This window comes from Capricornis sumatraensis, chromosome 5 (assembly GCF_032405125.1).
Source record: "Capricornis sumatraensis isolate serow.1 chromosome 5, serow.2, whole genome shotgun sequence".
NCBI classification, from domain to species: domain Eukaryota; kingdom Metazoa; phylum Chordata; class Mammalia; order Artiodactyla; family Bovidae; genus Capricornis; species Capricornis sumatraensis.
Window position 1 is genome coordinate 18,166,500 of NC_091073.1, and position 26,274 is coordinate 18,192,773.

The following is a 26,274-nucleotide window of genomic DNA, read 5'->3' on the forward strand; positions in this document are numbered from 1 at the left end:
TGAAAAAAAAAAACAAACGCCAAAACAATGACAACAAAGCAGGCTCACAGATAGTTTCTACACTTTCCCATTTTGAACAGTAACTCTGAATGTCAACCTGCTGACCTACAGCAAGACAGAAACTGAATAATGGCTCTCTTCTGGAGGCAAATTTTGGAGACACAGGAAGTTCAAACTCAGCTGACAATAAGTAACTTGGGAGCACAACTGCAGCCTTGGGAGCGCCCAAAAGTCTGTTCAAGACTAACACCTTTCCCCTGGTCATTACAGTGTGGGTCAAATATGTGCAGCCTGGACTACAGGCTGCACACAGTGGCCCCTGGTTCTGGTATAAGGAAGAGTCAGAGAAGATTAGAAGGCACCATAGCCATTTTGTGCGAGTTTTCATGCCCAACCTCCAGTGAAACTCGATATTAATTCTCACAGTAAGAAACTGCAGAGAGCACTGAGGATGTCTAGAGCAAGAGTCAGTTTGCTAGGGCCCTCACTCATCGGGATCAAACATAAACAGCCTCTCTTACTCACACTGAACACTGGCATACTGAAGACGTGTGCACATCCCCCTGAGAGACCAGCGAGAGAAACCCAGGGGTTCATGAAAAAGCCACCCTCAAAATGAGACTCCGAGAGTCCAATCATGACCACTCTTGCAGTCATTTGCCACATGACGTAACAAGAGCAAAAACACTCAGTAGCTTTAAAAATAGTTTATTTCCTTCTTCACAGACACACAAGCCTTCTGACCATTGTTTGAGGCACCACAAATTAAATAAAAATGCATATTATAATGTATTTTTCCATGATTCAAGATAAAGTGGATTTTAAAAGCAAACGGATGCCAACTACGGCGGGCTGGGAGGGGCGAGGGTAGGTATCAGTAAAGGAGAGCACGTGTTTTTCTGCAGTGTTTACTGAAACAGGCGGTGGTCAGCACATGTGCCTCCTACGAGCAGTCATCCCAAGCCAGGAGTGGGGCTGTGTCTCTGGGTTTCTCCGTCCGTCAAGTGCAGAGCCAAGAGTAGTTTCTCTAAAGTACAAAGACCTCCCCCTGGTAGCCCGAGTACCAGTAACAGAATATGATTATTAAACATCTTCAATGTGATTTTCATTACAAAACAACATGTTTCACATCAAAGCTTCATAATATAATCCAGAGTCAGAATTAGTGTGTGCTTAGAATCCGAAGCCGGGCTGGCTATTTCTGATAATACTCATTTCTCCCAGTGTTTTTTCCTCTTTTTATAAACATGCGCCCAGTCTCCTGCACAGGAACACTTGCTTGGAGCACCATGATTGCTTCTCAGTAGCTTCTTCTGGGCTGTAATCCTAATTTGAGGAGACTGGTTCTAATTTCTATTCAGACTTGCTTCTTCCTCCAGATCGGGTTAATGTTGGCCAAATCCCAGGAGATGTCAGGTACCAGCACAGGTTTGTGAGAAGAGGCCCAAAGAATAATTATGAATAATTTCACAATGATCTAGTTAGGAGAACACACAGAAAAAGGAATGATTTCACCTTATCAAAAGCCTCGACTTGAATTTAAGCAGGAGATGTAAGTGACAGGGGTGAAGTGTTTCCATTGAGGTGGGGTGTTCTCTCTAACAGTCACACCAGAGACGCAGCGATGGCTCAGTGGGTGCCAGGCCTCCTACGGGCCTCCACCCATGGCTTGTGAGGTAGATGCTGACGGCTTGAAGAGAGGTAGGTAAAGTCCAAATTTGTTTTCAATCCCTGCAAATGTTGCAACTGCCAGTTTGTAGCCCCCAACGTGATCAGGATTGGGAGCAGGCAGGGTGATCCTGGATTTAGGAACTGGCTCTGATCCCATGGGTTTCCTACAAGAAGGGAAAACAGAGTGAGAATCTGAGGGTTTTTGTTTAACTTGGTAAAAGCAACATTCAAAAACTGCTAACATCTGGATCACAGAGGAGCTGTGGAATTCTGGTTACTTGTATGTTCCCTTTTGAAATGAATCTGATAACATGATTTCAGTATTTTCCTACATCTTTTCTACTTCATCACAGGGACTAAAAGGACATACCTTTCTGGATGACGACAGAGTATTAGAAGCAGCTGAAGTTTAGCAAGATACTTACACTCCTCCGAAATCAACGTAGAACCATCGCTGCAGCAATTCATAGGTCAGCAAAGTCACACCAAACTGCGGGGAGGACCGAAACACACGAGCTTGAGGGGAGAACAGGAAGTAACAGACAGGGTTAAGATTTTAAAAATTTGCCTGATACCAAAGGTTTAATTAAGAGCCAATTATTTCCGTACCGCCAGCTCCTTTCCACAAAGCTTTCGGGCCTTCCTCTCGCAGGATCTTCCGAAAGCAGTCTATCACTCCGCTGTAAGTGGTCTGGCCAGCCCGGGCGGCCACCTGTAATCGCGTCTTGATGACATCAGCAGGGGTCACCAGTGAGGCTGCAGGCATACCTGCCAGAAAAGACAACATCTTTGCAGTCGGGTCCCGTTCTCACCGTGTAAAAGACACTGCTGTGCACTGCTGGCCACGGAAAGAAAGCTGAGGCTGGGACTGAGTCAAGTGTCTGCTCGCTGTCGCCTCCGGGAAACGCAGCTGTGACTCTGGTCTGCCAGGCATGGAGGCTCCGCCACACCTAATGGAGTATACGCCTCGCCTCGCCTTCCCCAGACCACCAACTTCCATTAGTTACGCTTACATTCTTACACAGTCTCAAGGAATTATGTATCAACACAACTTCAAGTGGTTGAAAACAAATGGAGAAAGATTTGGGGGGTTTTTTGGTTGTTGTTTTTTTACCTTTTTTTTTGTTATCCTGTAGAAATCAGAGTTATTGGGTCTGATTTTTCAGAGGTGAAGCTTGTTATCCGTTTCCTCTTCCTGCTTCTCTGCGGCTGCTGGCAGTCAGCAGAGGTGCCTTCTCACACACATTCAACCACTCGCACCCTCCAAACCCTAAGCTCTCCAGTTACACCAGGAAAGACTTTACTGATAGCTAAACAAACATTGTATGTGTGTGTGTGTGTGTGCGTGTATGCATATGTGAAGGTGGTGGGTGACCTGAGGGGGACGCACCCACAGATAATACTTTAGGATTCCTCCTTCCTATGACTGACATCTCCCGAAAAAAATATCTGCCAGAAATCTTAAAATTTATACTGGCTGATAATCAATGAAAAAGAAACAATAACAACAATAACAACAAAACCCTCCCAAAATTACCAATGGGAAATTTTTCTACAGTCATTTTATCCAAACTGGGGCAGCCCATGTTTAGATTTTTTAAAAGCGAGACTGTACTCAGAAGACGCTGTCTCTTATGGTTTTATTACTTTTCCATTATGAACCTATTCCAAACCAAATTGGTCAAATGCAGATGCATAAATCTCCTTTGCTTTTTTTAAGGCTTAATAATTCTGTAAGAATTTCGGTCCAAACCAACGTGGTCTGGCTCACAGCTCCATCTCATCCTTCTAAGAGACAGCTTTAAAGTTACAGGGTGTGCGTGTGCGCCCGGGGGAATCCGTGTAGCACACGTTTGCATTTATGTCGCTAAGCTGTATCTTCTTCTCCTCTTCCATCTTTCCCGAGGCTCCTCAACCGTTCATCTGAACAGTTTTTATGAAATACATGGCATCTTTGCATGTGAAAAAGCTCGCTTTATATCCAGCGCTTCACTGGATAAGTCATATTGAATTTCCTATTAGCTTAGAGGAATTATTTTAACTTTAAGCCAGGAATTTATCCTCCAACATAATGGAAGGAAACATGAAAAATGCTTAGAAACCCACTGTGTTCACACCACCAATTTTGTTTCACTTCCTGGTTTAGAAAGAGTTTAGCAAGGCTGTCTGCTTTAGCCATGTAATAAAATCCTTCTTACAAGGGTGGGCAGGCATGGCAGAGTGAGACTCTGAAAGACACACAAGCAATAAAATGGGTAACAAGTTTCCTTCAGTTAGGGTAGTTTTCATAAATAGCTGCTTGCTATGAAAAAAGAGAGACGTGTTGGCGAGGGCAGGGAGGAAAGACACTGATCCGTGGAATAAGAATGCTAAGGGAGACGTGTGAGATGTTTAATAAGTTGTCTGGCAAAACTGATTGGGATGTGTGGGTGTGTGTGTGGAGTCGGGGCGGGTGCTGGAAACGGGGCGGCCTGCACAGGACTCTCATCCTCTCCACCACCAGCTCCCACCTCTCCCTGGAGGACAGCTGCTAGGGCTGCCGAGGGGCAGAGTACATCCCTGTGGACGGGATTTCTGGTGTGGAGACTTGCTAAATCCACCAGTCCAGCAACATCAGGCTGCTCCACAGCTAGGCCAGGAGGGCAGCATTTTCAGGGAAGAGCTTGGCTCCCGGACATGTGTGAATTTGGGGGATCAGGGATGGAAAAGACTCGGAGCAACTTTGCCTGGTTTCTCCTGGCTTGCTTAAGGATAAGATGACGCTGATCAAGAGGTCAAATTTTCTCCGGTCCAAAGATGGGAGAGCTAGAGGAAGCTAGGAAGCAGGGACGGGACCCGCCTCCCCGCTGATGCTTCCGTGATGAGACATATGATGAGGTCTTTGGACCACCTACTGCGTATGACAGGGATGTTCTCCAGCCAATCAAAAACATAACAGTTCTTTAAGGGGGCGCCCAGCAGCTAGACGGTAGAAGTTTGTTTACCACCAAAAGAAAGCATGATTGGCAAAATACAACTTTGGTACAAGGACATATTGTATAACACGGGGGATGTAGCCAATATTTTACAATAATTACAAATGGAATATAACCTTTAAAAATTGTGGATCACTATGCTGTACATATGAAACATTATACTATATATAACCTGTACCTCAAAAAAAAAAAGACCCCAGCAAAGACCAATAAACAGATATCATAAGACAAAAAAAAAAAAAACACAAATCTGGGGTAAGTCATCCTTAATTTTAACAAATATTCCATTAGTATTTGTTAAAAAAAAAAAGTGCTTCTCTGTTTATGGGACACAAAAGTTAATAGCTACTTATTTGGGAATCAAGGTTAAGCGTTTGCCAAAATCCCTCTGCACCCTTAGGTACATTACGTACATGATGTATCAGTTGCTAAGAAAAGCACAAAGATTTTCATTTAGAAAGTATCACATTATCGTCATACTTCTAACTTGAGGTTTTATAAGACAACATTATGTTGATACTACAGTGAGGCTCCTTGGTGAATTTTACGTAAGTGTGAAATACGCCTCTGTGCTTCTGAATGCTGTTTTTAAACCCTGAATTCCATTCAGTTTGACATTATTATTGCTACACTTGCTTATCATTGGTATTTGCCGGGTACATATTTTTCCATCCATTCTCTTTCCATCTTTCTATGTCACTGTTTTCTCAAACTTCAGATGACTAGATTTCCTTTCACAACTTAGCTAAAAAGCGTTAGCTTTCACTGGGGGCACTGAAGGCATTCAGCTGTGTCTCAGACGCGATTCCGGCCATCCTGGGTTGGGGTCCCGGTTTTTATTTTCTCTGCTTCTAGGTGTTTCCCTTTTGATTTCACCCTTTCCTGACTCAGTTCAGCTGAATAATGTGTGTTTGCTGCACAGGTGTGACAGTTACAGCGTGTGCAGCTGATGAGCCCTGACGTCTTGAGGATCTGGCACAGCACAGCCGCCCCCCCGACCCCGCCCAGCTTTGTCCTCCTTTCTGTTGCCTGCCTCCCAGTGACCCTTCCTGGATAAAAAACACAAACCAAAGTGAGCAGTTATGCAGACCGACTCTAGGGTCTAACTTTGATTTGCTCAGTTCTGTACACTGACATTCTCCTCTTTCTTAAATTCACTTACATTCATTCTGCCTGCCAGAGGTCTGTGGCGGTCCCTGAGCCCTGGCTGGGAGGGATGCCCTTGGGACTGGCACCTGCTCCTGAAGGCGAGTGCGTCCACTGGGAAGGAGACTGCGGTTCACGCCCTCCCCTTCTGGGGTTGTGAGGGAGCCCGGCACCATGGACGAGCAGCCAGTCTTCCATTCCTGGCTGTTTTCTGTCCTCTTTGCCTTATACTTCTCCCTGGGTGAGTCCCATTAAACAGACGTTAGACCTCCCGGGCTCATCTTACCTACCTCTTAAATCTGTTATTTCTCGCCTCTGTATTTGTGATCCATGTACAGTTGCTCAGTCATGTCCGACTCTTTGCGACCCCATGGACCGTAGCACGCCGGGCTCCTTCTGTCCATGGGATTTCCCAGGCAAGTATACTGGAGTGGTTTGCCATTTTCTCCTCCAGGGGATCTTCCTGACCCAGGGGTCGAACCCGCATCTCTGGCATTGCAGCGGATTCTTCATCAGTGAGCCACCTGGGAAGCCCCATTTGTGATCCATATTCTAGAGGGTTTTGTTTGTTTTCTCCCATGCCTTTATTTCCCATGCGTCAAATCTGGTGTTTTTCTGTGGACTTTAAATTCTAGCCATCTTTTCATTAACTTTCGAGAAAGCTTCCTGACTGGTTGTTTCTTTCAAATCTGAGGACCTTAATTATAGTTTTAACACCCCCTCTGTTCCCTGAATGGCCTGTTTTCTCGGTCATTCTTCCGTTTACTTAGCTTATTGCTCCTCTTGTCTGAGGACCCCTGGCTGTCTACTGGCATTCAAGTTCAAAGGCCAGGCTGATGAGTGCTGTGGACGGCTCCCACTGTACCCGGGTCAGCCTCACCCACAGGTTTTGTGAAATGGGTGAGGCCTGGTAACTGGACAGGAGTTAAAGATAGGCCTGCCGGGCAGGGACCTTCCAAATCCTGCCACGTGGGATGCTTCACGCTGGATGTAGAAGGAATTATTTCCTACCCTTCTTTGGAAGAGCTGCCGTTAGTTCATTTTTTCCCCCCTGTGCCTTTGGTAAAGGTCTGGAATTACCATAAAAAGTGTTTCCTTTTTTTTAGAACATAGCTTTGGGCTTTTAGCGGGGATTCAAATATTGCCTGAAGCTTCACATAAAAAGGAGGAGAGAGGAGCAAGCCGACCTTCCCGCAGTAAATGAAGTTCCTTAACTCGTGTTAACCATTTACCCTACAACCTCCCTCCCACACTCCAGGCATTTTATCCATTGTTCACTTGAAGGTTGAAATTATCTGGTTGTGATCTGACAATAAAGGACAGAAATGGTATGGACCAAACAGAAGCAGAAAATATAAAGAACAGGTGGCAAGAATACACAGAACTGTACAAGAAAGATCTTCATGACCCAGATAACCACGATGGTGTGACCACTCACCTAGAGCCAGACATCCTAGAATGCAGTCAAGTGGGCCTTAGGAAGCACCACTAAGAACAAAACTAGTGGAGGTGATGGAACTCCAGTTGAGCTATTTCAAATCCTAAAAGATGATGCTGTGAAAGTGCTGCACTCAATATGCCAGCAAATTTGGAAAACTCAGTAGTGGCCATAGGACTGAAAAAGGTCAGTTCTCATTCCAATCCCAAAGAAAGGCAATGCCAAAGAATGCTCAAACTACCGCACAATTGCACTCATCTCACACACTAGCAAAGTAATGCTCAAAATTCTCCAAGTTAGGCTTCAACAGTACATGAACCGTGAACTTCCAGATGTTTAAGCTGGATTTAGAAAAGGCAGACGAACCAGAGATCAAATTGCCAGCATCCACTGGATCACTGAAAAAGCAAGAGAGTTCCAGAAAAACATCTACTTCTGCTTTATTGACTATGCCAAGGCCTTAGACTGTGTGGCTCACAAAAAATTGAGGAAAATTCTGAAACAGATGGGAATACCAGACCACCCGACCTGCCTCTTGAGAAATCTGTATGCAGGTCAAGAAGCAACAGTTAGAACTGGACATGGAACAACAGACTGGTTCCAAATTGGGAAAGGAGTACGTCAAGGCTGTATATTTTTATCTTGCTTATTTAATTTATATATGGAGTACATCATGAGAAATGATGGGATGGATGAAGCACAAGCTGGAATCAAGACTGCTGGGAGAAATATCAATAACCTCAGATATGCAGATGACACCACCCTTATGGCAGAAAGCGAAGAAGTAAAGAGCCTCTTGATGAAAGTGAAAGAGGAGAGTGAAAAAGTTGGCTTAAAGCTCAACATTCAGAAAACTAAGATCATGGCAACTGGTCCCATCACTTCATGTCAAATAGATGGGGAAACAGTTCAGGTCACTTGCTGTTTTCAACTCTTTGTGACCCCATGGACTGCAGCACACCAGGCTTCCCTGTCCATCACCAACTCCCAGAGTTTACTCAGACTCATGTCCATTGAGCCGGTGATGACATCCAACCATCTCATCCTCTGTCGTCCCCTTCTCCTCCTGCCTTCAATCTTTCCCAGCATCAGGGTCTTTTCAAATGAGTCAGTTCTTCACATCAGGTGGCCAAAGTATTAAGAGTTTCAGCTTCAATATCAGTCCTTCCAATGAATATTCAGAACTGATCTCCTTTAGGATGGGCTGGTTAGATCTCCTTGCAGTCCAAGGGACTCTCAAGAGTCTTCTCCAACACCACAGTTCAAAAGCATCAATTCTTTGGCGCTCAGCTTTCTTTATAGTCCAACTCTCACATCCATACATGACAACTGGAAAAACCATAGCTTTGACTGGATGGACCTTTGTCGGCAAAGTAATGTCTCTCTTTTTTAATATGCTGTCTAGGTTGGTCATAACTTTTCTTCCAAGGAGCAAGTGTCTTTTAATTTCATGGCTGCAGTCACCATCTGCAGTGATTCTGGAGCTCCCAAAAATAAAGTCTGTCATTGTTTCCAGTTTCCCCTTCTATTTGCCATGAAGTGATGGGACCAGATGCCATGATCTTAGTTTTCTGAATGTTGAGTTTGAAGCCAACTTTTTCACTCTCCTCTTTCACTTTCATCAAGAGGCTCTTCTTCGCTTTCTGCCATAAGGGTGGTGTCATCTGCATATCTGAGGTTATTGATATTTCTCCCAGCAGTCTTGATTCCAGCTTGTGCTTCATCTAGCCCAGCGTTTCTCATGATGTACTCTGCATATAAGTTAAATAAGCAGGGTGACAGTACACAGCCTTGATGTACTCCTTTCCCGGATGGAACCAGTCTGTTCCAAATCAGACTGGAAACAATTCAATGGAAACAGTGACAGACTTTATTTTGGGGGGTTCCAAAATCACTGCAGATGGTGACTGCAGCCATGAAATTAAAAGACACTTGCTCCTTGGAAGAAAAGTTATGACCCACCTAGACAGCATATTAAAAAGCAGAGACATTACTTTGCTAACAAAGTTCCGTCTAGTTAAAGCTATGGTTTTTCCAGTTGTCATGTATGGATGTGAGAGTTGGACTATAAAGAAAGGTGACCACTGAAAAATTGATGCTTTTGAACTGTGGTGTTGGAGAAGACTCTTGAGAGTTCCATGGACTGCAAGGAGGTCCAATCAGTAAATCCTAAAGGAGATCAGTCCTGAATATTCATTGGGAGGACTGATGCTGAAACTCCAGTACTTTGGCTACTTGATGTGAAGAACTGACTCATTTGAAGAGAAGAGACCCTGATGCTGGGAAAGATTGAAGGTGGGAGGAGAAAGGGACAACAGAGGATGAGATGGTTGGATGGCATCACTGACTCAATGGACATGAGTTTGTCAACTCCAGGAGTTGGTGAGGGACAGGGAAGCCTGGTGTGCTGCAGTCCATAGGCTGCAAAGATTCGGACATGACTGAGCAACTGAACTGAACTGAACTGACATTAATAAAAGCAGCTTCTCCTGCCTGTTTTGGGCTATGGCTTTTTTTTTTTGCCATTTCAAGTTTGGTTCCTGTCTTCTGAAGGCTGGTACTAATAAGGACTTACAGAAAGTATTTTCTAACATTTTAAGGTATCTGCGAGGCAAGATGGATGAACATGCTCAGTCCATTGCCTTCATCCACCTTCTCTACTACTTGTTTTTTTTTAAAGGATATAAGATCACTGACTCGATGGACGTGAATCTGAGTGAACTCCGGGAGTTGGTGATAGACAGGGAGGCCTGGCGTGCTGCGATTCATGGGGTTGCAAAGAGTCGGACATGACTGAGCGACTGAACTGAACTGAAGAACTGCTTTTAAATTATCTTAAGCTTTATGTCTACATAATTTAAAAATTGTTATAGTTTATATAATTATGTGCCAATGGTACTTTTCTCCTAACTCAATTCTTCTAATACATTTGTGAAAGCATCATGATCGGTCACCTCATAACTCTCCCGTATCTGTACTTTGAACAGCTGTTAAAAGATATTTCTGAATTGCTACTTAAACTAATTAATTCAACAATCACAGGACCATCACTGCAGTCTGACTTGTTCCTCTGCCTCACCACTCTGAAATTAAGACCCTCTGGGATGAGCTGCTCTGTAATATTTGATAAGTATTAGATATCCTTCATTTGATATTATCCATAAAGCACTTTGAAATGCCCTTCTTTAATCAAAAAAGCAACACTTAATTAGAGTGAATTAGACCTTGGTTCCTTAATTTCAGATCCCTGGCGTTAACCCTCACCTTCTGACACGTGAAGCACTATGGCTAATGAACATAAATTCAGACATCCGTTAGTCTTAACTCAGTCCTGTGAATTAATGGAGATGTTCCCAGTATTTAAAGATCTTCCAAGTTTATAACCAGATATACACAGACCAAAAACCTGTAATATTCTCTACATTTTAAGATACCAACGACCATTTGTTAAAAAGTTGCATATTACTAAAGCAACCTGACTTTAAATCAAATCAAATTTTTTGGAGAAAGTCAGGTAATACTTACTGAATAACTGAAACTGCTGTCAAAACATAAAAGGGGAAAATCATATTCATTGAACCCAGATGGATCTTATGTACAATAGCATTGTCCAACAAAAAATATATGCAGGCTGTGTAAGAATCAACTGAAGTATAAAATATAAAAATTATATTTTGTATAAAAATGTGTATTCTGTCACATAAAAATAGTACTGAGACGTTTCTCATAATAAATAAGTTAGTGGTCAATTACTATTCCTTACAGCTTATTTTGAGATCTGATTTCCTCCTTTCTCTTAATGACAAAGATCAGTTTGGCCTTGGAACCTACCTACTCCCTGGGGTTCGTGACTATGCACCCCATCAACATGTCCCCTCCCAATTCATTTTTTAGGTATTTTAATTTGGATTTTCAGGTAAATAATCATTTTCAAATAATGACAGACTCATTTCTTCTAATATGTATGACTGTTACTTCCCTTTCACGTTTACCATATTGACTGGCACCTCTAAAACAAGGCTCAAATAAAGGGTAACCAAAACCTTAATTTTAATGAGACTGGAGGTCAGGACATTTGCCATGGCTTCTGATATTTGTTATGAAATTAAGGAAGTAGCTCAGTTCTCCTTACACAGTTGATGCAGATTTGTGGAATATTCAAGACCATCAAGCTTTGTGGCTGACCTGTGCTTTCGGGACCAATGACAACCTCTGTCTTACATATCGCCCTGTCTTACAGGGAAGGGGAGGTGGACAGTGAGACGGAAGGAAGCCTTCCATGGTCATAGGGCAGCTCGCTCCCAAATGAGCCTCAGTGGGCTTCCCTCCTGATGTTCTGACCTCTGCCTCTCTGTCGTCTCCGTGACATTACAGAGGCTGATCAGGATGACCAACGGGACAGTGTGGAAATGAAGGGGTGCGGCTGTTCATAAAGACACTGCAGCTTCTGCTTCCTTTTCTTCTCTCCTACCCCTCCCTCATCTTGCTCTGAGGGCAGCCAGCGGCTGTGGCATGAGGACACCCAAGGAGCCACAGAGAGGCCACGTGGCAAGGGATCAATGGACCAGCCAATGCCATGTGATCGAGCCATCCTGAAAAATGCTTCCTCCACCGCGGCCAGGCCTTCCGGAGCCCTGGCTGACATCCCCACAACAGACTTGAGCTAAAGGGCACCCATGGAAGCTGCTCCTGACCCACAGATCCTGGCATAATAAACATTTGTTGTTTTAAGCTGCTAAGTTTCGGCATAATGTGTTATGTGGCAACCAATAACTAACATAGACGGTATCTGGAGAACAACTCTGAAAGATGATAGGATGGTTAGAGGGCTAAAATAATAGCAGCATGGGGATATAAACTAGTATGCCTTTAACTACATATATATATATTTATTTTTCACCAGCAAACTCATTTCAGTGAATCTGTGTCTCCCAAAGAAATGACCTAAAACAGGGAGAAAAGTCTTATGCACAAAGATGTTTAACAATATCATGTATTTACATTTTTTCTGAAAAAAGTTTATCATCTAAGATTGACGATGATGCAATAAGCATACAGAAATTAAAAATTTCATTTACAAAGTTTTAAATTAAGAAAATTAATACTAGTACTGAACATTCAAAAATACTTATTAGAAAAAAATAATAAAAATAATTATGTCCCAGGTTCTTTCCTGGATCTTTATATCTATTAATTTATTTGATCTTCATAATAGTCTTATGAGACTAAGTCTATTCTTAGCTCCACGCATAGGTGGAGAAACAGAGAGACATTAAGTAACTCATTCGGGTCACATACCTCTCAGTGGGGAAACTGGAATTTGAACCTAGATAGCCTGACCCCACAGCACCTGCCATTTTGCATTTTGCCATGATGGTGAGCAATGCTTCAGACATGATAGTGAGTGAAGAGCATGCCCACAGTGTGATCACAACCCTGTTAAAAACCACCCAAGGGGGAGAAATCAGCAAAAATGTTAAATGATGATTATCTTAGGTTCACAGAATAATGGAGTTGTTGTTGTGCAGTCTCTAAATCGTGTCCCATTCTTTGGCGACCCCATGGACTGTAGCCCTCCAGGCTCCTCTGTCTGTGGGATTTTCCAGGCAGGAATACTGGAGTGGGTTGCCATTTCCTCCTCCAGGGGGTCTTCCCAATGCAGGGATTGAACCCTTGGCTCCTGCATCGGCAGGTAGATCCTAAGTGGTATGCTAGTTCTCCCTAGTAGGTCCTCCTGGTGAGCTGGTAAGTGTTTCACTTATTTTGGGGAAGTGATTTGAAATAAATGGTAGTATAACCTTTGGGCTCAAAACATTGTCATTTATACATCTGTAAATGACATATAAAGGAGACAGTGAGTCAATGGCCAAACTGGCATTAAAACTGGGAATTCTATGCTCTAGTTATAAAATCATGACTTTCTGATGCAGGTAATCTCACTGTGGATTCATATAATAAGGCTCCCTGAGCTGCCAGGAAAGGATAACCCTGCCTCATACACCAACATCACGACCTTTGAAGAAAAACAATTAACCAAGAATTTAAGGCTTCCCTGGTTATTCAGATGGTAAAGAATCTGCCTGCAATGTAGGAGACCTGGGTTTGATCCCTGGGTCAGGAAGATCCCCTGCAGAAGGAAATGGCAACCCACTCCAGTATTCTTGCCTGGAGAATCCTATGGACAGAAGATCCTGGTGGGCAGTAGCCCAAGGGGTCGTGAAGAGTCAGACACAACTGAGCAACTAACACCTCCACTTCATGAGCTTGTGGCTCAGATGGTAAAGAATCTGCCTGCAATGCAGGAGACCTGGGTTCGAGATGGACATTGGCTGAGCACAGCACACAGCAGAATCGTAAGAATTTAAAGAGTAGTTCCAGGGGTTCCTGCCTCCAGGGCTCCTCGGCTACAGGCAGGACACAGGGGCTCACAAGACAGCAAAACGTTTCTCAGAGCAGGGGGTAGGTGTCCAGAGGGGCCAGCCACATGTCTGAGGAGAACACCGCTTGTATGGAACCTTTGAAGCCAGGCACCCCATGACTGCCTCAGGGTCTGTTAACTCATTAAATGTTTGTCACCACCTGGGGAGTTAATCCAGATTGTTCTACCCTTGGGGTCTCTAAACAAGGAGCAGCCTCAAAGAGCACAGTCATTCCTGTTGGGGCTATAACCAAATTTCCTCAAGGGATTTACGTTGGGAGTGGAAAAGCCAGCTTCCGCATCTGTTTTCTTCCCTTCATACTTATACCGTAGCACTAGAGAAGACAGTCACTTCTCGCTGGGATTCAGTACATGCACACACTCCAATCTTACAACCTTACACAGCTACCTGGAATCGGACCCAAGCCGCTTCCAGTTCCACTACATTTCTTTTCTCTGGATGAGAATAACTATTGCTTAAATTTCCTGGACGAGCTTTTATGTATTACTTCGGTTAGACACCTTTAGGGCACAAGTATTAACATTTAAGTGATTCCCTGGTGGCTCAGATGGTAAAGTGTCTGCCCGCAATGTGGGAGAGCCGGGGTTCGATCCCTGGCTCCGGAAGATCCGCTGGAGAAGGAAACAGCAACCCACTCCAGAACTCTTGCCTGGAAAATTCCATGGATGGAGGAGCCTACTGGGCTACAGTCCATGGGGTCACAAAGAGTCGGACACAACTGAGTGACTTCACTTTCTTTTTCTCACATTAACAGTTAAAAAAAAAAAGTCTGATTGAATAGCTCTTGTTCTTATACTAGTAAGTGAAACTACGAAAGGACATGAGCTTGAATTGGAATCTGACAATGTTACAAAATGCACTGATCTTTAATGAGCCCCCCCCCCCCACTTTTTTTTTTGATGGTGGTAGCGGGGGAGGTAGTTAACGAATTAAGCTTGTCTAACAGCCAGATCTGCCAGAAGTAAGATTCATTTCTTTCCCTTTCTTTTCAGGAGCTCTTCAAAGCAATCTCTGGCCATCTCACATCAATAATGTAAGCAAAGACCCCGGCGCAGGGGCATGGGTGGGAGCAGAGCTCCGAGGACACTCACCAGCTATGGCGCCAGCCAAGAGCAGGCTTCCAGGGCTAACCTGCCCGTCTTCGTTTGCGAGGGCCGCCTTCACATGAGCGTAGCACGGGAAGTAGATGGCCGAGAAAGGAATGTCCCGCAGGAAGCAAGCTTTGGCACCCTGTGCGTTTGAAAGGGAAGGGAAACCACATGAAACACATATCCCATTGAGAAGATCAAGCTTCTCTGGAACTACCCTCAGAACAAAATATTCCTGGAGAAGACCAAATGTGTACTTACAAGCTGAAAAGGGGAATGGAAAAAAGTACATAGAACCCGGATTCTGCAAGTAATAAGTCAGAATTTTGTAATTTAAAGTAAAGCATTTTATTGCATGGTATGAGCAAGAAGGGAGAGTTCTTCCTTATTCTAATGGTAAGGTTTTGGTGATTTGGAACTCTGCCTGCAACATTCTTTTGAATCCCTAACTGATGGCAGGTCACTGACATTTCAAGGAGGATTTGTTCTCAGAAGGTAGGCATCAACAATCAAGATGCCTCTTCGTTATACACCTGGAAGTGGGCAAATTATAGAGGTGGCAGGAGAAGGGGGTTGTTTTTTGTATTGTTTTTGAGACTCTCTTGAAAATGTTGGATTTTTTCCCAGAAAAATTACACATATGTAAAAAATTATATACCTTTTCAAGGGGTTCATGGATCCTCCAATTTATTCATGTACTTACCCTACTCTCCAGGGTCTATGAAACGTTGATAAATGCCTGTACTAAAACCTTAAAATGTTTATAATAATTCCTGTACATTTAAGAGCTCTGTGTAGAACAATTAGCAGCTAAGGCAAGGTCTTCACCAAATCATTTCTGGTGCCAAAATAATGCTATGGGGAGGCCTTGAAAATTGATGCATGCCCAGAAACATGATATAAAATTCTACCAAAAACCGCAAGACATATAATATGTTTTAGGTAGGCTAAATGGAAAGGAAGCCCCCCTTTTCAACACCATTTCTTTCACAGATTTCTAATACCTAAAAATTTTCACCAAATTGAGAGATTCTTCAAAGACAGGAATGAATCCATTCAATTCCACAGATCTAGCCAAGCCCAGTGACATTTATTGAGGTCTAGTGATGTTGGATCTCGGCTATTAGCCTGATGCCAGGCTTCAACCTGTCAGAGCTCCTTAACACTACACATCTGTTATCGTAGCCTTTCCTTCTCTGACACCCGAATTACACTCCTGACTCACACTGAGCTTGTGGGTAATAAAAGCCTTAGTCTTTTTCATAGGAACTGCTATTAACGTAGGTCTACTGTAACTTAATTGATTGCCCTAAACAAGTAACATAAGCAGGGCTTTATGTTTAATCCTATTAAACTTCATCCTGGTTTGGCCCATCCTTCCAACTGGAACAAATGCTTGGAATCTGGATTCTGTCATGTTGGCTGTTCTTCAACCACCTCACCCACGGATGTGTTAATAAGCTGCCTCTGTCCACTGTGAGTACAGATATTCTAAATAAATAAATAAAGGACATATCTCTATCACATATGGCCAATCAGCCCACATGTCTGTTAACCCCAACCTGTTAAATGACTAACGGAAAAGAAGAACCACAGAATTCACCACAGCCAAATTCCTCATTTTACACATGTGCAAAATGATGCCCAGGACAGTTAACCTATCAATTGCATATTTATTAAGGGCTTTGCTGTTGACTTGCTCAAGGGACTTCCTTGGAGGCAGTGCCAGAGATGGGTCCAAAATGTAGGATGCTTGAGTTTTTGCCATCTCACCCAGTTTTTTCAAGAGGAAAAAGTACAGTATAAAACCAGTATCCATGCAGCATTCAATCCTTTCCTAATGATTTGTGTTTTTAAAGGTTAAAATCCGGGGAGTTCCTGTGTAGGGGTAATATTGTTACTCATTTGTTTGTCTATTTCCACTTCCTCTTCCCTATTTTGCCTCCAAACCTGCCTGTTAAGTTCTCTTCCCTATTTGCTCACAAGCAGAGTCTGTCCAGGAGACATTCAAATTAGATACCAAATGACCATCTCAAATTAAGATCAGTTAAAACTTCTTCATGTTTGACACTCCCTCAGTATAGTAAAAAAAAAGCAAAGTGCCATTTTACTGACTTCCTAAACAAGTCACTTTGGAGTAACTGTTTAGAGCGATGTCACTCCTCACACAAAGCTTGCTACTAATCTGTTTGTTTTTAACTATTGACCTCATCTCATGAATCTTTGCATCTACAGAACTTTAGTCTATATGCTCTGGTAATACTACTGGTACTATTTTCCCTTTAACATATTTTCCTCTCTAATTATAAAGTATTCAGTGCTGATCTCAGACAATACAGGAGAATATTAACAATTTAAATTGCCCTTAATTTTCGACAACAAGAGATAAACACTGCAACTACCATGTATGTTTTGGAGCACCACCTGCAAAAGTAATGGTAACAACCATTCCACATTTGGGATCATGTTCCTGTGGTTCATTTACGCCTTTCATTCTCCTGCAACTCATGCTATCTGGGTTTCTTTCTGTGGGCGAGTGAGGGGGTGATATGGTCTAACATAGCCTTAGCCAAAATGCCTAAATTTCGTTTCTATATGCTGTTTCAAAAACTCCACCGTCATCGTGGTCTTGGCTGTCCTTGGATTAGACCAGGTATTCTCACCTTTGTCAAAGCTTTCGAATGGCTTCCCTGTCCCATGTTCCTCTCCTGGGCAGCCTGATTCCTCTCAGTGAAAGCCTCATTCATCTGATCAATCAAGGCACACCTATCACTCTGCATCTTCTCTGATGACGGTTAAGCTAGGTACATGGAGCTCTCTCACATACCTCCTCTTCATTCATTTAAAGCCAAACACCACTCTTTCAAAGTAAGTAGAAAACAGACAAGGAGGGGATTCCACACGGCTCCACACTGTCTGGCCTTCCCAGGGGCAAGGTGGTAAGGAACCCATCTGCCAATGCAGGAGACTCAAGGGACGCGGGTTCAATCCTTGGGTCACGAAGATGCCCTGGAGGAGAAAAAGGCAACCTACTCCAGTTTTCTTGCCTGGAGAATCCCATGGACAGAGAAGCCTGTCCATGGGGTTGTGGAGTCAGACACGACTGAGCTTGCGCACCTCACACTGTCTACATCTCCTCGATGCTTTCCTGAGACCGCTTCCGGCTCTTCTGTCTGCCTGGATCACTGCTGCCTGCTTCAGAGTATAAACAACCGGGACCCAGAAACTACATCTGATTTAATTCAGCAAACAACAAATGCCTTGGCTGTTAGTTAGGGCCTAAGACACATTCCTGGTGACACGGATTTGGCTTTGCCAACTCCCATAGAAAACACCACAACTGAGAGGCTCGGGATACACCGATACGTGATCTGAAATGAGAAACATCCCTTACTCTGACACAGAAGAGTAAGGCGAAGTGAAGAAGCAGCTGGGTTTTCCCGAGAAGGAACTCTGCTTTCCTGAAATCATGGCAATCAGCCATGTATCACTGTGAGAACAAGAGGCTAACAAGAGGTGTAGTGTGCTTTAAGAGATGTTTGAAAACAGCTCCAGATGACTAAGAAGAAAAATGACTTGATCAAAACACCATGAACAAACAAAACCCATCGAAGGAAAAGGTGGAGCTCCACTGTGAAACACGAAAGGAAAAACGGTCGGGAATTTGTTATCTTTTTTTCTACCAGGGATCAGACAATGTGGTCAAATAAGTTACATGTGCTGGAGCCAAGGTGAGACCCTGCAAGAGGTTTTAGGTGTCTGATTATCTGGAAAAAAAACAAAAGGAAGAAAAGAGAAGAGTGGAAGGAGAAAGATATTTTGCAGAACAGCCACCATCTCTGCTCCATAGAAGCAGGGATGTCTTGACCACAAATGAAAACTTTTAAAAACTCTGCTTTCCACGGAGCGAGTTGTGAAGGGGCCCTGGGGCCTAACAGATGTACCATCTCCTGGGGCTACATGGCCCGGCGCTAGAGGAGCAGGGAGGCAAGTTAAAGGCGAAATCCTCCACTTCTACCAAAAAGGCCGACCGAAGGTTGCCTGCTTTGGGGCAGGCAGGGGAACGGGTTTGGGAATCCACGAGGAGATAATTATTAAAGTCCCAGGTGAAGTATCAAGTCCAGTGCAAGTGTGAGGGCCGGTGGGGACGAGGAGGTCTGTGGTCCCTGCCTCTCCTGGCACCTGCACCCTGCCCAGATTGGCACCTGCTCGGGCATCTCTTGGCAGCCACGGCTTCTCCCTAGCCATGAGGTGCCCCTCGCCTCTCTCACACGCCAGGCGTTAAAGCCCAATTCCCGAGGAAAGCTACCTCTGAAAAGGGTTGAGGGAAAAGGCACAGACTTATTAAATTCCCGTGTTCCCCTTTCTCTTCCGCTTCCTTCAGGTCTAGGCGCAAAGGCAGGTGCCGATTTGTAAGGCTGCCTCAGGCAACACCTGACCTGTTCCCCCCGCGCCTCGGACAGAGGCCGGACGTGAGGAGGCTTTCCAAGTTCCAGCAGTGAGAATGTTTCCCAGATTCACCCATTCTCCCATCCTGCATTAAAACATAAACCTGTTTGACTCGAATGCTACTTGCCCCGCGTACAGTTTTTACTAAGTCGTCACCCATTCTGAACAGGCAACCTTATCTTTAATAATCAAGGGAAACATTCCACGCTGCCCAAAAACCTGCGTCAGCAACACAAAATTAAGTACTTTGGCCATTAAAAAATTAATAAATGACAAAGGGTGTACCACCCAAAATAAATCTTTACATGTTCCTCCCCAAAAGAAAAATCCACAGATTTCCCTGCTGTAGGCAACCCTGCCCTCAAACATTCCCTGGCTGGCCCCGAATTTCCTTTGTACACACAGTAAAATCACTTGGGGGGAATTAATATATGAAAAATGCAATCATCTAATTTTCTTATTCTCCATTAAAGCACTCTTTCACTGAAAAGGGGAAATTATGTGTGTGTGGTTTTTTTTTCTTGTTAATAAAAGACCCACTAATAACACACAGGAACAGTAAAAGGCATCTTAGGGGAGACCTATATATGAATGAACTAGAATCAAAACTCAGATCTAGATTAATTATCAACTCTGGCTCCATTCCAATCCCATATCCATCCAGAGTCTCTCGATCACCATTGTGTTTAATAAGGTCTAGGAACTGCACTTACCCCCGTGTTAATAGTCCATGATGGACAGGACAATTAAGACGGTTTAGAGACGCTGGCCACAGCACAGCCAGGGTAAAGGAATTACTTGTTTTGCATCTCATTTTTCTCTTTTCCTGATGTGGACACTATGGTGAAAGCCCAAGGGAACTTTAATCAATTCTTAAGTTGCCGGAATCATCCACCCAAGTTTACTCTGCCAGCTCTGTCTGGCATGAAATTGTCCAAAGATGTAACACAACAGGATTTGTATTTGACACACACATACACGTTAATATCTCCAGTGTCTTTCTCCTTCTTTGAAAGCTCTTCATCTTGGATGGCATCACACCTGCCCAATAATCCGAGGGGCGGCGGGAGGGGGCGGGGGGTGGGGAATCCTGAAGGATGGTGGCTGATAAAGAAGTCAGGGCCAGGGCAGGTCTTTTCACATGCTAATTCCCGCCTATTCTAGCTGCACCTACAAATAGAGCTCCAAACAGACTACTTCTAATACAGGGGAAGGTAATTACACTCACAAAGGCACCTCTGTGTCAGGGCCCGGCACCAGGAGCCAGCAGGTCTGGGAGACGGAGGCTTAACAGAGACTCCTGCAGTGAATACACATTGTCTAACACGAGGGAAAATGCCAGACCGGGGGACCCTGCCGCCTGCAGCACAACAGTGGTGCACCTTGTCTGGGAAGGTTATTTAATGCCTCTGGCACCTGTAGGCAGAGCCACCCCTCTTTTCCTACCTTCCAGGTTTAGAATTTATTTGGCATGTATAATTGTATATTTTGATCCTGGAGCGACAAACAATGGGCGGCATGTCATGTCTTGATCCCTGAGCATTCCTCTTGGTTTCTCCCAAGCGAGTTAACCCTTGGGTACTCAACCTGACAGCACCTTTCCCACCCAGTCAAGGGACAGTTAAGGATTTGAAAAGGGTGCATTTCGGCATCTTAACAGAAATACCACTGGTGCCTAGCCCGTTATGTTGTGTCACTGGTGTTAAAGCCGAATCAACCAGTCAACAATCGGAGACTCCATGTAAGTGACATTGAAATTAACTTCAACTTGTATGCTGCTAAGTCACTTCAGTCGTGTCCGACTCTGTGGGACCCCATAGATGGCAGCCCACCAGGCTCCCCCGTTCCTGGGATTCTCCCGGCAAGAACCCTGGAGTGGGTTGCCATTTCCTTCTCCAGTGCATGAAAGTGAAAAGTGAAAGTGAAGTCGCTCAGTCGTGTCCGACTGTTCACGACCCCATGGACTGGCGCCTACCAGGCTCCCCCGTCCATGAGATTTTCCAGGCAAGAGTACTGGAGTGGGATGCCATTGCCTTCTCAATGCTTATTCTTTGCTTTCTTTAGTCCAGGGACTTTTAGGATATTGGTGTCTCTTTCATTTCATTGCAGTCCTAACAAAAGCACCTTGACAACTTGAGGGATTTGGGTAGGAAATGCCACACCCGCACCAGGTGTAATTCTCTAGTCTTCTACCATTGAATGTTGCTTTGCCATCAATGATGCTCATCATTCAGATGGGATGGAGAGCTTTACTACATGGGATTTTAGTCTCAAACAAGTTTTGTTTTCTTCACACAGCTAATCTGTAAACTATGTCCCATGTTTTCAATTTTTCTTTCCTTTCATGCCTTCCTTGCCCCCAACTTTTCCATGCTACTCATTTACAAGTTGCATACTTTGTTTCTAGTCTCAAGATTTAGATCCTGAAAAATTTAATATAAATACTCTGTCTGTAATCTTCACCTTCCTCTTATATGATACTTGCACATTAGACTATTTAAATTATAAGCAACTCCATCTTATTGTTATGTATTTAATTCTAGCTCAAATTACATTAAGCATTATAATTACCATTATATACAGATATTACATTTAAACTCAGGCAAAGTTATTTAGAGTAAATATTTACCACTTTCTTTGCTCTTCATCCCTTGTTCCATCTCCCAACTATCATCTGGAATCACTTTCATCTTACCTGAAGTGCATTCTAGAATTTCCTTTGGGAAGGTTCTACCAATGATAACGTTTTCGGAGTTTTGCTAGTCTAAAAAATATCTTTATTTTACCCTGTTCCTGGAAGACATTTTCATAGGCCATAGAATTCTAGGTTGAAAGGCTTTTTTTTCCTGTACACACTGATGATGTCATTCAAATGACCTCCAGCTTCCTCTGTTCCTGCTTCTAAGTTAGCCAACAGTTCAACTGTTCCCCTTTAAAGACAATCTGCTTTCCTCTCTAGCCGCCCTTCAGCTTCTCTTCAGCTTCAGTGTTTAGCAGTTTCACTCTGATATGTCTAGTCTGGATTAATTTATTCAGATTGGGATTTGCTGTACTTCTTGAGTGTCTAGATTGATAGCTTCCAATAGTTGCAGAGAATTTTCAGCCATCATTTCCTCCTGGTTTTTGTTTATACGCATGAAACCAGCTAACAATTTCCTGTGTACCACTCTCTCTCTCTATTCCGAATAATTCTCCTATCTTCTAGTTCACTAATTCTCTCTTCAGCTGTGTTTAATTGGCTGTTAAAGGCAGAATTTTGAAATGTTGAATTTTAAATTTCAATCATCATAAATATTTTCACTTCTACATTAAAAAACATTCACTTTATAGTTACAATAATTTTGAAATTTTACATCTTTGAAGGTTTAAAATGCTGTCAGGTTGTGTTTGCCCTCTTTTTAAAGTGTCTTGTTTCCTTGTGTGATTTGAGAGGTTTAAGAGCTGCTCATTTTCCTTGGAACTATCTATGAAAATTGTTTAACATTTGGGCTGAAGGTGGGTTCATCTTGAGAAAACTTGTGTTCTTCTCTCAGGTAGCTAGAGGCACTACCAATTCAAGATTATTTAAAAATAAATTCCTGTATCTTGAGAGCTTTCATATCACTCAAGAAACATAAATTCAGTCTGTAAACTCATGCGAGACAAGCTTGGCATTCCTGATGCTTAGGGGAAGGGTTTTCCCCACCCCCTTCTCTCTCCCTCCACTCAGAAACAAAGCAATTTTCCTTGCTGTCTAGATAGCATAAGAGAGTATTAAAAAAAGCTTTTTTTACTCAACTACACTTCATTTACAATACTGCATTAATTTTAGGTGTACATCAAAGTGATTCAGTTATATACACACATACACACACACGCACATCTATGTGCAACTCTTCTCAAAGAGGATGAGAAGAGGTAGACTGCATTCAAAGAAATAGTAAAAATATATCATCTCCAATGTGGATAGATATCTGAATTCTGCCAGCTCCACATCAATGGCCAGGATACTGCAAAAGCAAGAGTACAGGCTGCAGAGTCAGAAACCTGGGCTCAGATCATTACTCTACCACTTAACTACAGTATGTTGGGCAAAGTTCTTAAAACCTCTGCACCTCAAGTTCCTCTCCAAAACCAGTGAGGAACATTTGTACTGACATAAGATTTAATTTAAATCCAATGATTAATATAAAGTGCCTAGTACAAGCATCTTCAATTTAAAAAGTGATGCTATAAAGATAATTACTATTATCAATGAAAAGCACACTGTCCTGTCAAAGAGGAAGATAGAAATAGTTGACATATTCTTTAAAAAGCTGGCACCTGGAGTATGACTCCTATATGGTTTCTACATGAATCACAGCGAGAGTTCTACATTTACCAGGCTAAGAGCAAATCTTTTATTTGGCAAAAGACCTAATTCTATCAAGTAAATTTAAAGATGTTTGCTATACTGATCATACCCCACATAGGACTCTGGCTGTCACGAGACATATCTCCTTTATTTTATATTCAGTGCATATCTCTCAAGTTAGCCATCTTTTAAACGCAGACCATGGTCAAAATTAGAAATGAGAGAAATGAAAGAACAAAGTATAAGAAATGTGCCTATCACTTCTGGAAAATATATTCAGAGCCCTCTACGAACAGTGGATTGGTAGCATCGTTTTCAGTACTTCTAAATATAAAGGACAGCAAATTATATTCCAAAAGTTAAGCTAAAATAAAAAAAGTGTTTTGTTGAAACTAATCCTGCAGGCACTTAGCAAAAAACAAAAACAAAGAAACAACAAAATAAAAATACTAACTTGATAACAATGTTTGCCTCTAGAAAGATAGGTTACCCATAGCATGAGGCTAGGAGATTAATGTTCTGTTATTACATACCTTTTTATAGATGAACTTTCTTCTTTTAAAAACTATACTACCTGTTAACATTAACTTTTGAAAGAACTTTACCTCCCTTAACACTCATCACTCTGAAGGCAGTGAGGCCACCCTCATCTACATAACTCAGCACACCTCATAGAAGGTCAGCCCTCAACAAATATTTGGTCAATGAATGGAAGAATGATAAAAAACCCAACCCATTTCTAATATTTTAAAGGATCTTTTTCTAGTTCTGTTCAGCACATTCAGTTCCTTTAGGCATCATTTAATAAAAAATATTTTTCACAGTATCTCCCTTTATTTGCTGTTATAAGTGTAGATACTAGTAATATCCCCTTTTTACAGATAATGCATCTGAAATGTAGGGACAGAGAGATTTAAAAAATATTTTCTTCCAGTTTATTTTCTTTTAATGCAAACTTCTAAGCACTATATGGACAGTATTACATCATTTTGAATATTAGACACAAGTTCACACCACATTAGATACAAAACCCGGCCTCTTGATCTACTTGATACTCCCTAATTTCTAAAATTTTGCCTTTTAATAAGACAAAATGTCCCAAATGTTCATTTTATGGCAGATGTTAATGACAAAGTTGTCAGGAAGGCATAAAGTTATTTTCTAATACTATCATTTGGATAGCCACTTGGCTGTCAGATTATGTGTCTCTCTGCAAGGCAGGCAGACTGCACACTGGTACGTTGGTCAATGCAAGAGTTAAGGAAACAGAACTGCCTCACAATGGATAATTTTAATTTCTATAATTTAAAGAGCTGATAGAAGATCAAAGATAACGTGCTTATTCTAAACAACAAAACAAAGCAAAATTGAGTCATTCTATCTAACGTTTTAAAAAAGCATTTGGTATTAAAAGCAACTAGGAAAAAAATGATCCTTTAACTACCCTAGCCTAAACTATCACACAATTCATGGCATTTAGTGACTTCTCATCCCAGGGATGGGGGAGCCTGGTGGGCTGCCGTCTCTGGGGTCGCACAGAGTCGGACACGACTGAAGCGACTTAGCAGCAGCAGCAGTTCTTTTCATTTCCATTTCCTTAGCAAGCAAGTGTCAACAATGACACCAGACCTGTGCACTGCTCCATATCTGTGCACAGCACGGAACCTTGTCTTTAGACTTCCTTGCATTATCTATCAGGCACAGGCTTTCTCTTACCCGCCTTGATATCTCTGTGTGATACCTTGCGTTCCACAGAGAGATTGCACTGAGTTTGAAACCCAGCTTCCCACTTCCTTATAAGGTATAGGACCTTAGAAAAATTACCTAAACCCATCACGTGTTCCTTTCCTCAACTGTAACTTGGAACTGCTTAAAAACAAAACAACTATCTGCATCATAGGCTGTAAGTAACTGTTAGTCGCTCAGTCATGTCCAACTCTGTGACCCCCTAGACCATAGCCTTCCGGGCTCCTCTGTCCATGGAATTCTCCAGGCAAGAATACTAGAGTGGGTTACCATTTCCTTGTCCAGAAGATGTTCCCGACCCAGGAATCAAGCCTGGGTCTCCTGCATTGTAGGTGGATTCTTTACTGTCTGGGCCATCAGGGGAGCCCATCATAGGCTGTAATAGGGATTAAACGATGTAAAGTGTATAAAGCGCTAAGTTAGAGGCCTAGCTCAGAGTGAGAGTTGGCCCTAAAGAACTTGTGTGTACACATTAACACACTCACTCACACACATACACACCTAAGACTGGACCCTGCTTCTGCCCCTCCTGAAAGTCCTAGCACCATATTTGACCCTGCTATATTTTCAGATTTTTCAAATCCTTCTATCGTCAGTGACTCTTCTGTCTACAGACAGGCATGGTTCTTCCAACAAAATTTAAAAAAAAAAACACAACAATAAATCTCCCAACCTCTTCTCCCTGCTAACATTACTGCTCGGCTCCATTTTTTCTTCCAGTTGCTATATGCTTTCCCTTTTGTTTTTTGCACAGTAAAATCTTTAGGCTGAGTGGTTTGAATCTGTGAATATTTTCTCCTCCAGATTTCTACCTCTGCCAGTCTCCTTAAATGATTTCTGAAAGATAACCAGTGACTTCCATCTTTCAGTTCACAGGCCTTTTCTTGGACTTCAGTCCCCTGGTCTCTGCAGGACTTGAAAAGCGCTCACCTCTTTCTCCTCCACTTCCAGCTCGTCACTCCTGGGGCTCCCACCTGTTCCTCCCAGT

At 42.8% G+C, this 26,274-nt stretch overlaps 1 protein-coding gene across 2 annotated transcripts in view; it reads right to left on the reverse strand.

The window, feature by feature from the left end:
- Window positions 1-728: 728 nt before the first annotated feature.
- The window catches only part of SLC25A13 (solute carrier family 25 member 13), a 229,565-nt gene continuing 204,019 nt past the window's right edge, over window positions 729-26,274 (reverse strand). For both annotated transcript variants that reach the window (XM_068972557.1, XM_068972556.1), the window contains exons 15-18: window positions 14,762-14,900; window positions 2,281-2,439; window positions 2,097-2,187; window positions 729-1,835 (exon numbers count right to left, since the gene is read on the reverse strand). In XM_068972557.1, the coding sequence (XP_068828658.1) occupies window positions 1,649-1,835; window positions 2,097-2,187; window positions 2,281-2,439; window positions 14,762-14,900 (576 nt within the window). In that variant the 3' untranslated portion in view covers window positions 729-1,648. The remainder of the gene's footprint in view (window positions 1,836-2,096; window positions 2,188-2,280; window positions 2,440-14,761; window positions 14,901-26,274) is intronic.